This window comes from Mytilus californianus, unplaced genomic scaffold (genome assembly GCF_021869535.1).
Source record: "Mytilus californianus isolate M0D057914Y unplaced genomic scaffold, xbMytCali1.0.p SCAF_6, whole genome shotgun sequence".
NCBI classification, from domain to species: Eukaryota; Metazoa; Mollusca; class Bivalvia; order Mytilida; family Mytilidae; genus Mytilus; species Mytilus californianus.
In genome coordinates, this window is record NW_026262712.1 from 34,513,493 (window position 1) to 34,527,923 (window position 14,431).

General features: G+C 33.7%; 1 protein-coding gene across 1 annotated transcript in view; it reads left to right on the plus strand.

Moving 5' to 3' along the window:
* Positions 1–14,431, plus strand: part of LOC127705590 (NACHT and WD repeat domain-containing protein 2-like) — a 44,476-nt gene that overhangs the window by 13,268 nt on the left and 16,777 nt on the right. Inside the window, exons 6-8 of the mRNA XM_052209917.1 lie at positions 2,728–2,891; positions 7,439–7,544; positions 11,884–12,093. Of these exons, the coding sequence (XP_052065877.1) occupies positions 2,728–2,891; positions 7,439–7,544; positions 11,884–12,093 (480 nt within the window). The remainder of the gene's footprint in view (positions 1–2,727; positions 2,892–7,438; positions 7,545–11,883; positions 12,094–14,431) is intronic.

Consider the following 14,431-nt stretch of genomic DNA (forward strand, 5'->3'; position numbering starts at 1 on the left):
ACAAAACTTAATATAGAAAATCTAAAATTATATACAAAAAAATATAATGACCCAAAAATATCACTGAAAAAGATGCAAAACCAAAATTAGGAATAAACAGAGGGTAATCATTAGATTTTTACACATTTTAATCATAAAAATTCATATGATTAAAACTGCCTCTGTAGTCTGGTGATAGCATGCTAGCCTCAAGTGCAGCACAGGTTTGGTTTGATTCCCAAATAGGTCAAACCAAAAACTTTAAAATAAGTATCATATAGACACAGCAATATTATCTAAAAGTTAGATTCTACAAAACAGGTAGACAAGAAAAGTTTTAACAAAAAAATATTGAATTTAAAAAAAAAGAAGTCCACAAATACTTACAAAATCAAACACTATCAGTCAATGGAACAAGTGAAAAACAACTGCCATATTCCTGACTTGCTTCAGGCATGTTCAGAAGAAAATGTTGGGTTAAACCTGGTTTAATAGCCAGCTAAACCGCCTTCTTGTAAGACAGTTGTTTATAATTCCATTTTATTGGCAAAACTTGGTGAGCAGACCAAACAGACATATAATACAATTAGAGTATGATAGATATTTTCCCTTGCCATAGGCTACTTACAGACCCTTCATAGAGTTAATGCAATGTGTGACATGGTCCATACATGAGACACTATAGCTGGAATTCAGCTAAAACAAATTTTTATTTCCACATTTGCTATCATTTCTTAAAGCTCTTGAAATGATATAAACAGATTTAAAATCATGCAAATAATATTAAAATTAACAGAGGAATATTTCAAGTATGATTTTTTTACAGTAATTGAACAAGTGTGATAAAATTAAACACCCTTATCCTCTTTTTAGCTCACCAGCGGGCCCCATGTGAGCTTATGCCATCACTTTGCGTCCGTCGACGTCCGTCATCTGTCGTCGTAAACTATTTCAAAAATCTTCTCCTCTGAAACTACTGGGCCAAATACCTTCAAACTTAAACTAAATGTCCCTTAGGGTATCTAGTTTTTAAATTGTATCCGAAGTTTTGATCCATCGATAAACATGGCCGCCATGGCTAAAAATAGAACATAGGGGTCAAATGCAGTTTTTGGCTTATATCTCAAAAACTAAAGCTTTTAGAGCAAATCTGACATGGGGTAAAATTGTTCAATTGGTCAAGATCTATCAGCTCTGAAATTTTCAGACGAATCGAACAACTCATTGTTGGGTTGCTGCCACTAAATTGGTAGTTTTAAGGAAATTTTGCAGTTTTTTGTTATTATCTTGAATATTATTATAGATAGATATAAACTGTAAACAGCAATAATGTTCAGCAAAGTAAGATCTACAAAAAAGTTGATATGACCAAAATTGTCAATTGACCCCTTAAGGAGTTATTGCCCTTTATAGACAATTTTACACAATTTGTTCATCAAGTTTGCTAACATTTAAAAATCTTCTCCTCTGAAACTACTAGGCGAATACCTCCAAACTTCATCTAAATGTTCCTTAGGATATCTAGTTTATAAATTGTATCCGAAGTTTTAATCCATCGACAAACATGGCCGCCATGGCTAAAAATAGAACATAGGGGTCAAATGCAGTTTTTGGCTTATATCTCCAAAACTAAAGCTTTTAGAGCAATTTGACATGGGTAAAAATGTTCAATTGGTCAAGATCTATCAGCCCTGAAATTTTCAGACAAATCGAACAACCCATTGTTGGGTTGCTGCCACTAAATTGGTAGTTTTGAGGAAATTTTGCAGTTTTTTGGTATTATATTGAATATTATTATAGATAGATATAAACTGTAAACAGCAATAATGTTCAGCAAAGTAAGATCTACAGAAAAGTTAAATGACCAAATTTGTCAATTGACCCCTTAAGGAGTTATTGCCCTTTAAAGACAATTTTACGCAATGTGTTCATCAAGTTTGCTAACATTTAAAAATCCTCTCTTCTGAAACTATTGTGCCTAATACTTCTTAACTTTGAATGAATTTTCCTTTAGGAATCTAGTTTATGAATTTTATCCAAAATTTTGATCCATCAACAAACATGGCCGCCATGGCTAAAAATAGAACATAGGGGTGAAATGCAGTTTTTGGCTTATATCTCAGAAACTAAAGCATTTAGAGCAAATCTGACATGGGGTAAAAATTTTCAAAAGGTCAAGATCTATCAGCCCTGACATTTTCAGACACACTGAACAAACCATTGTTGGGTTGCTGCCACTAAATTGGTTGTTTTAAGGAAATTTTGCAGTTTTTGGTTATTATCTTGAATATTATTGAAGATAAAGATAAATTTAAACAGCAAAAATGTTCAGCAAAGTAAGATCTACAAAAAAGTTTAATATGACCAAAATTGTCAATTGACCCCTTAAGGAGTTATTGCCCTTTAAGGACAATTTTATACAAGTTGTTTAATGTTTTTTAACTTTAAAAATGTTCTCAAATGAATCTAGTATAAATTTTGTATTTCATTTCCTTGTACGTCAAGAAACATAGATTCTATAGCTTACATGGAACATATGGGTAAAAAGCAAAATTAATCATTGGTGAAAGATTTAAGCAAAAAAAATTACAGGTGAGCGATTCAGGCTCTTGAGAGCCTCTTGTTTCCAAATAAAACACAAAAAACATCTCTCCAAATAAAGGGCACATCTGCTGAATATTTTGTTGAAGGGACAACCCTGTAAGTTATGGTTTGAGTTGTTATCACATATGACTTATTTTTCTTCAGAGAATGCGAAAATATGTTCTAGATACATCAAAGAACAAATTTAAGTACAGAATTATCCATGGAGCATCTGGTAGTGGCAAAACATTTGTGATGTCAATGATAGCAGCAAAGGCATCAGAATGGTGGACGAAGAAAAAGAGAGGAAATATTCCTGTTATTATGAGGTACTGTGCGTCACATTATTCCTGAAAAGTGTTAATTTTTTTGTTAACATTGGTGGATTAAAAACTATTAGGAGTAAAAATACGCCACTACCAAAAAGAGGCTTTTTTTACTATATAATTAAAATTGCCAGGCAGGGTGCAGATTTTAGAGTTCTAAAAGCAAAAAATAAGAGAAAAACTAAATTTGGCAATGATTTTTTTTAAGTTCCACCATATTTGTTATTGAAATTGTAGAGGAAGCTTTTTAATTTTTAGCTCACCAGGCCCAAAGGGGCCAAGTGAGCTTTTCTCATCACTTGGCGTCCGTCGTCCGTCGTCGTCGTCCGTCGTTTTCGTCCATCGTCGTTAACTTTTACAAAAATCTTCTCCTCTAAAACTACTGGGCCAAATTTGACCAAACTTGGCCACAATCATCCTTGGGGTAACTAGTTTAAAAAATGTGTCCGGTGACCCGGCCAACCAACCAAGATGGCCGCCATGGCTAAAAATAGAACATAGGGGTAAAATGTAGATTTTGGCTTATATCTCTGAAACCAAAGCATTTAGAGCAAATCTGACATGGGGTAAAATTGTTTATCAGGTCAAGATCTATCTGCCCTGAAATTTTCAGATGAATCGGACAACCCGTTGTTGGGTTGCTGCCCCTGAATTGGTAATTTTAAGAAAATTTTGCCGTTTTTGGTTATTATCTTGAATATTATTATAGATAGAGATAAACTGAGAACAGCAATAATGTTCAGCAAAGTAAGATCTACAAATAAGTCAACTTGACCAAAATGGTCAGTTGACCCCTTAAGGAGTTATTGCCCTTTATAGTCAATTTTTGTCGAGCCTGCGACTTTTGTCGCAGAAAGCTCGACATAGGGATAGCGATCCGGCGGCGGCGGCGGCGGCGTTAGCTAACTTCTTAAAAGCTTTATATTTTAGAAGATGGAAGACCTGGATGCTTCATACTTTGTATATGGATGCCTCATGTTACAAAGTTTCCGTCAGTCACATGTCCAATGTCCTTGACCTCATTTTCATGGTTCAGTGACTACTTGAAAAAAAAGTTCGGATTTTTTGTAATGTTAAATTCTCTCTTATTATAAGTAATAGGATAACTATATTTGGTATGTGCGTACCTTGCAAGGTCCTCATGCCCGTCAGACAGTTTTCACTTGACCTCGACCTCATTTCATGGATCAGTGAACAAGGTTAATTTTTCATGGTCAAGTCCATATCTCAGATACTATAAGCAATAGGTCTAGTATATTCGGTGTATGGAAGGACTGTAAGGTGTACATGTCCAACTGGCAGGTGTCATCTGACCTTGACCTCATTTTCATGGTTCAGTGGTTATAGTTAAGTTTTTGTGTTTTGGTCTGTTTTTCTTATACTGTATGCAATAGGTCTACTATATTTGGTGTATGGAATGATTGTAAGGTGTACATGTCTAGCTGGCAGGTGTCATCTGACCTTGACCTCATTTTCATGGTTCAGTGGTCAAAGTTAAGTTTTTGAGTTTTGGTCTTTCTTTCTAATACTGCATGCAATAGGTCAGCTATATTTGGTGTATGGAATGATTGTAAGGTGTACATGTCTAGCTGGCAGGTGTCATCTTACCTTGACCTCATTTTCATGGTTCAGTGGTCAAAGTTAAGTTTTTGAGTTTTGGTCTTTTTTTCTAATACTATATGCAATAGTTCAACTATATTTGGTGTATGGAAATATTTTATGATCTATATGTCAGTTACGCAGGCCTAGGTTTTATTTGACCTTGACCTCATTTTCAAGGTTCATTGCTCAGTGTTAAGTTTTTGTGTTTTCGTCTGTTTTTCTTAAACTATAAGCAATAGGTCAACTATATTTGTTGTATGGAAGAATTGTTAGCTGTACATGCCTGCCTAGCAAGGTTCATCTGACCTTGACCTCATTTTCATGGTTCATTGGTCAATGTTTAGTTTACTTGGTTAATGTTAAGTTTATGTGATAGTTGTAATAAAGCTTTATATTTAGGACTATCAACATAATATCAATGATTAGTAAAGAAGGCGAGACATTTCAGCGTGTGCACTCTTGTTAACCATTTTTCGTAAATTTTTGTAATCTTTTACAAAAATCTTCTCTCATGAAACTATTAAGACAAATTTAACCAAACTTGTCCACAATCATCATTAGGGTATCTAGTTTAAAAAATGTGTCCGATGACCCCGCCCGCGAACCAAGATGGCCGACATGGCTAAAAAAAAGTACATAGGGTAAAATGCAGCTTTTGGCTCATATCTCTGAAACCAAAGCATTTAGAGCAAATCTGACGCGAATAAAATTGTTCATTAGGTCAAGATCTATCTGCTCTGAAATTTTCAGACCAATCAGGCAACATGTTTTGGGTTGCTGCCCCTGAATTGGTAATTTTAAGAAAATTTTGCAGCTTTTGGTAATTATCTTGAATATTATTATAGATAGAGATAAACTGTGAACAGCAATAATGTACAGCAAAGTAAGATCTACAAATAAGTCAACATGGCCAAAATTGTCAATTGACCCCTTAAGGAGTTATGGCCCTTATAATCAATTTTTTACAATTTTCATAAATTTGGTAAATTTTTGTAAATTTTTACAAAATATTTTCCACTGTAACTACTTGGCCAAGTTCATTATAGATAGAGATAATTGTAAGCAGCAAGAATGTTCAGTAAAGTAAGATCTACAAACACATCACCATCACCAAAACACAATTTTGTCATGAATCCATCTATGTCCTTTGTTTAATATGCACATAGACCAAGGTGAGCGACACAGGCTCTTTAGAGCCTCTAGTTTTTCTTACACTTATTTTATTTCTCCAATGACAATGTGGGGACGTGGGGTATGTGAGCGCGCTCACTAAGGTTCTTTCATTGTTGAAGCTCTTGTCATCATGAATGTCGCATTTCATTTTGAAATGAAGGTTTATTTCAGAATGATGCCAGATTGCTGTTAGCCAATCAAGATAAATTGTTATAATGAAACATACATGTAATGTAATTATTACACCCCATGCAAATTTTTTGCGAAGGGTATAATGTTTTTGACCCGTCCGTCTGTCTGTCTGTCCGTCCGTCAGTCCGTCAGTCCTGTTTCTTGTCATCGCAACTCCTCTCAAACCACACAACAGAATTTCATGAAACCTTGTCAGATAATAAGGACATACTATGTAGATGTGCATATCGACAGGAATTTAGGAATCAATTTTTTTCCCAGGAGTTACGCCCCTTTGAACTTCTTTACCCAATATACTACTGCAACCTTTTGTCATCGCAACTCCTCTGAAACCACACCACAGAATTTCATGAAACTTTGTTGATAATAAGGACATACTCTGTAGATGTGCATATCGACAGGAAATTACGATTCAATTTTTTTTCTAGGAGTTGCGCCCCTTTGAACTTATTTGCTTCAATGTACTACTGCAACAGTTTGTCATCGCAACTCCTCTGAAACCACACCACAGAATTTCATGAAACTTTGTAGATAATAAGGACATACTATGTAGATGTGCATATCGACAGGAAATTACGAATCAATTTTTTTTCTAGGAGTTGCGCCCCTTTGAACTTATTTGCTTTAATGTACCACTGCAACAGTTTGTCATCGCAACTCCTCTAAAACCACACAGCAGAATTTCATGAAACCTTTTTAGATAATAAGGACATATTATGTAGATGTGCTTATCGACAGGAAATTATGATTCAATTTTTTTTCTAGGAGTTACGCCCCTTTGAACTTATTTGCTTCAATGTACTTCTGCAACAGTTTGTCTTCGCAACTCCTCTGAAACCACACAACAGAATTTCATGAAACTTTGTAGATAATAAGGACATACTATGTAGATGTGCATATTGACAGGAAATTATGATTCAATTTTTTTTTCTTACACTTATTTTATTTCTCCAATGACAATGTGAGGATGTGGGGTATGTGAGCGCGCTCACTAAGGTTCTTTAATTTAAGGATGGCACTGTTTTAATTTCAAAGCGGTATTCTTTTTTTTCAATATCTTTCACAGATTTTCTGCAGGCTTTCACTGTAAATGTATGCGATTTACGCATTCTGTTTCTATTTTCGGTAAATGACAAATACAACTGTAATTTTGGCTTAATTTTACATTATAGAACTGTTGTAGAATCTTTTACAAGCATTTTAACTTCTACTTGAAGACAGTAAAACAGGTTTTCATATGAAAATACTACAAATGATCACACAAGGTTTGAAATTACTGGACTTTCACCAAAAGTGTTCAATAAGGGACAAAATGTTTTTTCCTGAATTCCTTTAGCAAAAAGGGGATGTGAACTTTATGTGGCCAATTAATGTGTATCTTTCAAATTATCTAGATTTAAATATCTATTCACTCTTTCAACATGTTATGAATAGCATTTGCTTTCCTGCAATTATTGTCCAATTAAATTGCTTTCATTTTTCAGGTCACTGTAATTACTTTTGTTATTTCATTGACCCAATTACTGGTACACAAGCTAGAGTGATTTAACTGTGTGAACTGCAAATTGTCTTTATGATTTCAGGTTTGTACGACTGACCCCAGGGAGCTCAAATCTGTTGGACTTACTACAAAGCATTATTGACCAAATTAGAACCATTGATGACCGTGAGCAGCAGGTTCCTCCTAAGGTATTACAATGTACACAGAAAATCATTTATAAAAAAAAAATTGATACCATATAGTTTCTACAAGTAAACAGTTGAGGATGTTTGCTCCTCTCTTTCAAAATAACAAGGTTTTTAAAAGACTGTTATATAAATTGATAGAACATGAATAAGGGAACCTAAAAAAAAAAAAAAAAATGACAGGTCCATGTTGTAGTTTTTTGAGATATTATCAATCGAAAATTTGGCGGGAAATGGTTCTCTCTAGATTTTTCATACATTTAACATTGGCACCTTTTTTCTTTCAAAAGCTATGAAAAAATAACAAGGATTTTATAAAATTTTCAAAAATGACTTTTAAAACTATATGCAATAAAATTCTGAAAAGAAAAGTAGGGGTCAGTGGGCAAAATTTTTTATTTGAACTACATGGATAAAACTAGAGGATTCTGAAAATCTGACAAAAAGTCAAAAACAAAGTAGCGAACATCCTTAACTTTTGAACTAATGTTCCAACTTCTTATGAATTAATGGGTTTTCCACTTTTATCACCTGCCTATGATAGCAAGGGCTGATCCAGATTTTCCAAGTGTGTCACAGACATATACAAACTTTTGATTATTTTTATGAGTCGTTGCAGCAGAGGGGGCATTAAGTGTTACCATTGTCCATCTGTACACATTCTGTATATGTCCCAAAACTTGTTTCCGTTCTCTAACTTTAGTTTGCCTCCATTAGATATTATGAAACTTATTCACAATACTTGTTACCACAAAACACAGACCAAGTTTGAATTTTGGATGTGTCACTTTTATCGTTCTCGAGTTATACCCCTATATATATTTATATGGAAGCAGGGGCATCATCTGTCCCATGGACACATTAGACATTTATTTATTGATTATTAAGGTGGCTCGGGTGTCTTCCTCCATCTTGGATTTTGAAGTAGCAGATAGCGTTGGTCTAGATCTTTGATTAAATGTGCAAATTTTGAGAGCAGTATGCAATTTATGTGTAAGACTTTTGATATAATTATAGAATATTGTATGTTTTATCATAATTACAGCTGTAATTTCTCAAAAACACCTTATTTGTGTTTGATTAATTTTTTTTCAATTTTGCCAAATAAGGGGAGATAACTCCGATAAAGTCATTTTTACAATAGAAAGTGTTGTGAATTTACCTATTTTAATCTGAAGCAAGAAAACAAGTTCGGTGACCCCATTTTTTATTTTTCTTATCTGAAAGCATGTTTTAAGAGCTTTCTTCTCAAATTATATCTTAAAATTCTATCAGTTAGTTTTCTTTTTATCACACAAAAGTTGATTTTCCATGCATTATCTATACAAAATCTTACAACTTTGCACAACCTGTAGCATGAAAAAAAGTCCGGTGACCCATACTTTTTATTATATTTTTGAAAAAAAGCATGATAAATACTTCATTTTGACAAATTATTAAAAAATTCTTTCAATTTTAATTAAGACGCCCTAGCCACCTTAAGGGCATAAAGGATTAAATGCAAGTAGAAACAACAGTAACTTACCTTTGAAAACAGTTACCTATACACAACATATAAAGCTAGTTAAATAGGTATTTCTTTAGAGAAAAGATCCTGCAATAGTAACACATTGTATACACAAGTGTAAAAGAGCACATCATGGTATAAGTGTATACCATAATGCATATCAGTGCTTATCCATTTTGACAATTCTGTCACATTTTTTAACTTAAACATTTTGAACTATGACATTTGCACCTAGTTACACTTATTGTGCAATAAATTTCACAAAGATGTTTCTGAGTCCAAACTCTTTTCGCATCTAATTGTGTTTGGTTGCTGACTTTGGTAATGTTTGCTTTGTGTTTTGACAGAAATACACCTATATATTAACCTCGAACCATAGTCAATGTTGGCATAACAAGTCTGAGTTAATAAAAAAACAGTTTTAACTTTTCTGTTATAAAGCATGTATCTGGGTTCTTGATATCCATCTTCAAGAGAACAAGAGCCATGGCATGCTTTGTTAATTCAGAATTGTTGATACATTGTTCCTTAGATTGGGGCTGATTTCTGGTGTTTCCTGAAGAAAAATGGGTAAAATTAAATAAAAAAATTGTAAAAAGTCAGAATAAAGATGTCAATAGTAATGAACATGAATGAAATTTTTTTTGGATTGCAGTAGCCAGAAAAATTAAGTTAGGGGAAACTTAGCCATGAATTTTGGATAAACCTAATTATGAAAAACATTTAAAATTGGGAATCCTCTCTTTATTTTTCACACCTCAACTTCATACCTGCCAACATTTCAAAAGGCCCATGGGGGTTTTATGCACAAAATGACTCTCATAGTCCTGCAAAGCCTTTAAAGGGGCCTTTAAATTTCTTTTGATGTTGTTTTTGCTTCTCCATAGTTTTTCTAACCTACAGCCATAGTCAAATTGATTGTTTTATTTTAAATTGTTGACACAATTGCTCTTTCAAAATTTCCATTTGGGAGATTTCATGGGGGAAATCCCCAGCAAATAGTGACAGTTGGCAGGTATGCAACTTTGAAGGAACCTTATTAGAAATTAATTTGTGTATAAACATATCTTTTACCTTAGGTAAATCTATTTTATACAAATATAATCACAAGTTTATTATTTGTGAAAGACTTATTGGCAAATTAATCAAAATTTAAATTAAACTCTTATATGGTGCATCATTTCCTGTCAATTATCTATTTGAAAAAATAGTTAAATTCAAATTTAGAATATGAGTTATCACTCTTTGTTCATAGTTGTAATTGAAGATAGCTCCAATTTATAGTATTTCCTTCTCATGCCTAATACAATGACATCCATAGTTCCTACTTTGAAATGAGTGCAATCTTTATTTTTCAGTGCTCACAAGCATTTCTATTACAGTGGTTTGTTTAACATCTCCTATTTGCTTGTTTCTAAGGTTTCCTTATACCCCCTTTGTGGTTTAATGGTAGTGTGCCTACTTGAGTGTAGGGGTAATAGGTTCATTCTCCAGCTGCTCTAAGTAGAAAACTAAAAAACTTGGTGTTTGCTGTTCATGCACTTGTCAGATAGGTTTTAAGGATAAGAGTAAAGACTGGTAGGATAAGAGTCAGAATTCAGTGTCTGGGATAATTGACATGTATTCCTGCAGACTGGGTTTATTTGTGAACTTGCACTAAAAAAATCTAGATCTGTGTGTCAGTTGAGTAAATAGAGGGATTCTTTTTACGCTGTGCTGTCCCACAACAGTTCCAGGTTAGGGCTATTCCATTAAAATGTGTGTGGGAGGGAAGGAAGGGAAATTTAATTATTGAATGTGGGTCATGGGTCTTTTTTCAGTATGCTTCTATTACCATTATGCAAAATTATCTAAAAAATGGTTCTTGGTTGTAGGGATATTTTGAAAGTTCCTTCCTACCCTCCCACATATATTTTAATGGAATAGCCCTTAAGGGGGATTGAGCTAAATTGTTTATGTGCCTGTCCAAATTCAGGAGCCTGTGATTCAGTAGTTGTGTTGGTTCATGTCTGTCATATTTGTTTTTCGTAAATTGTATTGTAATAAAATATAATGGAACTGCTTACATTCACATCATTTGAACTCTGGTGGATAGTTGTCTTATTGGCATTCATAAAATTGAGAATGGAAATGGGGAATGTGTCAAAGAGACAACAACCCGACCACAGAACAGACAACAGCAGAAAGCCACCAACAGGTCTTCAATGCAGCGAGAAATTCCCGCACCCGGAGGCGTCCTTCAGCTGGCCCCTAAACAAATATATATACTAGTTCAGTGATAATGAACGCCATACTAAACTCCAAATTGTACACAAGAAACTAAAATTAAAAATAATACAAGACTAACAAAGGCTAGAGGCTCCTGACTTGGGACAGGCGCAAAAATGCGGCGGGGTTAAACATGTTTATACACATTTACTGGATTTTTTTCCCAGATATGCTGTGTTACATATTTGTTTTTCGTTCATTATTTTGTACATAGATTAGGCAGTTAGTTTTCTCGTTTGATTGGTTTTACATTTGTCATTTCACAGCCTTTTATAGCTGACTATGCAGTATGGGCTTTGTTCATTGTTGAAGGCCGTATGGTGACCTATAGTATTTAATTTCTGTGTCATTTGGTTTCTTGTGAAGAGTTGTCTCATTGGGAATCATACCACATCTTCTTTTTTATACATAGACCAAGGTGAGCAACACAGGCTCTTTAGAGCCTCTAGTTTATATGTAATATTTGCCACTGAACATCATCATCCTGCTCTTTTCTAAGATGCCATAAAAAGATAGAAAATAAAATATAAAAAAGATGAGATAATTATTCTGTCCTTTTATTTTCAGGGATTTAAAGAGATTATTGCTGACTTTGAACACACTCTAAATTCAACAACAAAGACTATGGTCATACTGATAGATGGTGTAGATCAACTAGATCCAGGGTTTAATTTGACAAAATCCAAATTTTGGATTCCACAGTCAATCAGATCCAATGTTAGGTTCATCCTATCAACAACAGATAATCCAGATAATGAATTCTTTTCAATATTAAAGGTAAAGTTCAGTGTTAAAAAAGGTAAAGTTCAATTTAAAAGGTAAAGTTCTATGTGAAAGGTAAAATTCAGTGTGAAAGGTAAGGTTGAAAGTTAAAGGTAAAGCTAAATGTTAAAGGTAAAGTTCAATGTTATAGGTCATGTTCAATGTTAAAGGTCATGTTCAATGTTATAGGTCATGTTCAATGTTATAGGTCATGTTCAATGTTAAAGGTCATGTTCAATGTTTAAGGTAAAGTTAAATGTTAAAGGTAAAGTTTAATGTTAAAGGGGCACTATATATATAGCTAGCTGTCAAATTCATGTTCACGGATTTGACTCAAATTCTCACATTTGATTTATAACAATTTAAAACATTTATCCAAATTATTAAAAGTCTAAAATAAACAATTAACAGGGTATGTGCTGGAGAATATGTAGCTTTGTTTTGTGTGTATTTAAGTGTAGACGCCATCTAATTAACTATCGAGTTGACCTCCGAAGACCTCCGATGGTCGTAAAGGTGATATTAACATAAATATAGATATAAATAGATATCGCTAACTCCTGCAATTAGATTCTTCTAGGTCTGTTCAATTTCATATTATAGATTTAAAATATATGTTAATCATTGTTTTTACCTGTATAAGAATGATTTGTTGTGGATTGAACCAGTCAATTAAATGATTTACCTTTGTTTCACTTTCAATGTTGACATTATTTTCCTTTAAATAACTATACACGAACAATGCATTCATTATCCATCTCTAGCTAAGGGGTTAAATTGAAGTTCACATGAATACGGATTCAATGAGGTCGAATTATTGACTTGCAAGTGAATAATTCATCATCAATGTTTTTTTTGCTTATTTTGAGAAAATTGAACCATACTGTCTGCTAAAAGTGAATTATTATTTGACAATTTCACTTTCATTAATGATTGAACAAAAAAATCATATTTTAGATTTTTTATATATCTCTTAGCTCGTGCCCCTTTAAAGGTAAAGTTTAATGTTAAAAAATAAAGTTAAATGTTGAAGGAAGAGTTCAATGTAAAAGATAGAGTTCAATGTTAACGGTAAAAATACTTCATGTTGAGTTTTGTTTCCCTCTGTCCAATGTTAAGCACCCCCAAGGGTGACTGGGGAATAGAAGTATGGTCACCATTGGTCTTCCTATGACCGGCAGTAAAACCCTTGCTAAAATGGGGGCGTCTGTTTGGCTGTGCAGGATGTACAAATTTGCAGCCATGTCCGGTCAGAATGGGGACGTTAAATCCGATGCCTCGTGTAAAGAGAGTGCCACGCTCTTTGCACGTTAAGAACCCTTGCAACAACTCTTTGAGGCGTCCGTAGGTGACCTGTTGCAAGGCTAAATTTCTGTCCCTATCCAATATACCCTCATTTCCCGTGGCAGTCTAAATGTCTCCGACCTTGATCCCGGACGCCCCTATTACAGAACCTACCCAGTTGAACGGCAAACGATTTAATGGCGTCTAAGTTCAAGACATTGGTCACGTGATAAAAGGTCAGAGTTTACCGTTTTCTTGTGAACGTGTACACCTCTTGGTTTTTTACCTCGTATCGTCTAATTGTAACTCGTACATAAATAAAACTTGTAGGGTCCAAATCTTGAGTGAATAAGCTTCATTATTATGTATACTTATTTATGAAAGGTGTTATAAAAGTATTCTAAAACAACGATGGAAGTTGAAATTTTTTTTGGAAAATTTGCGTAGGTCTACGGAAAATCCCAAATCATTTCTTAAATGGGTTTGGTAACGTATGGAGGGGTATAAAATATGAAGTAAAACCATTTTCTGGATCTTATATATTAATTATAGATCATAAATTCCCCGGATACGCAATTGTGTCAGCTTATTCGTGGCGAAGCGGAGATCAACGGGAGATAACTCCGTACACGCGTCGTAGGAAACTGCAAGTTCACAACAGTAAATTCGAGTAAAATTAATGATTGTAGTTATATTTCGACACTTTCTTGAATAACCATTCAATATTTAATGTTCCTCTACTCTTGTAACATTAAAATAGTCATGGAATGTTTGAATATGGCATTTTTTCAAGTACCATAAAACAGGTTTTTGAAAACTTCCAAAGAAGAAAATTATAGATAACTGACTTTTCTCTGAAACTTGGACTTATTTGTATATTCTCAAACACCCTTTTGGTAGATGGAATGATACAAGTCTTTGTTTTACTTTCTTTGTATCAAAATTCTTAGAAAGGATATGAAAATAAACTCAGTGTTTGTACATGTTGATTGTTTAGAACAGTTTGTTTAAATATATATTAAAATTTCACTCTAAAATTAGACTTGAATTTTTATATTTAAATAAGTAT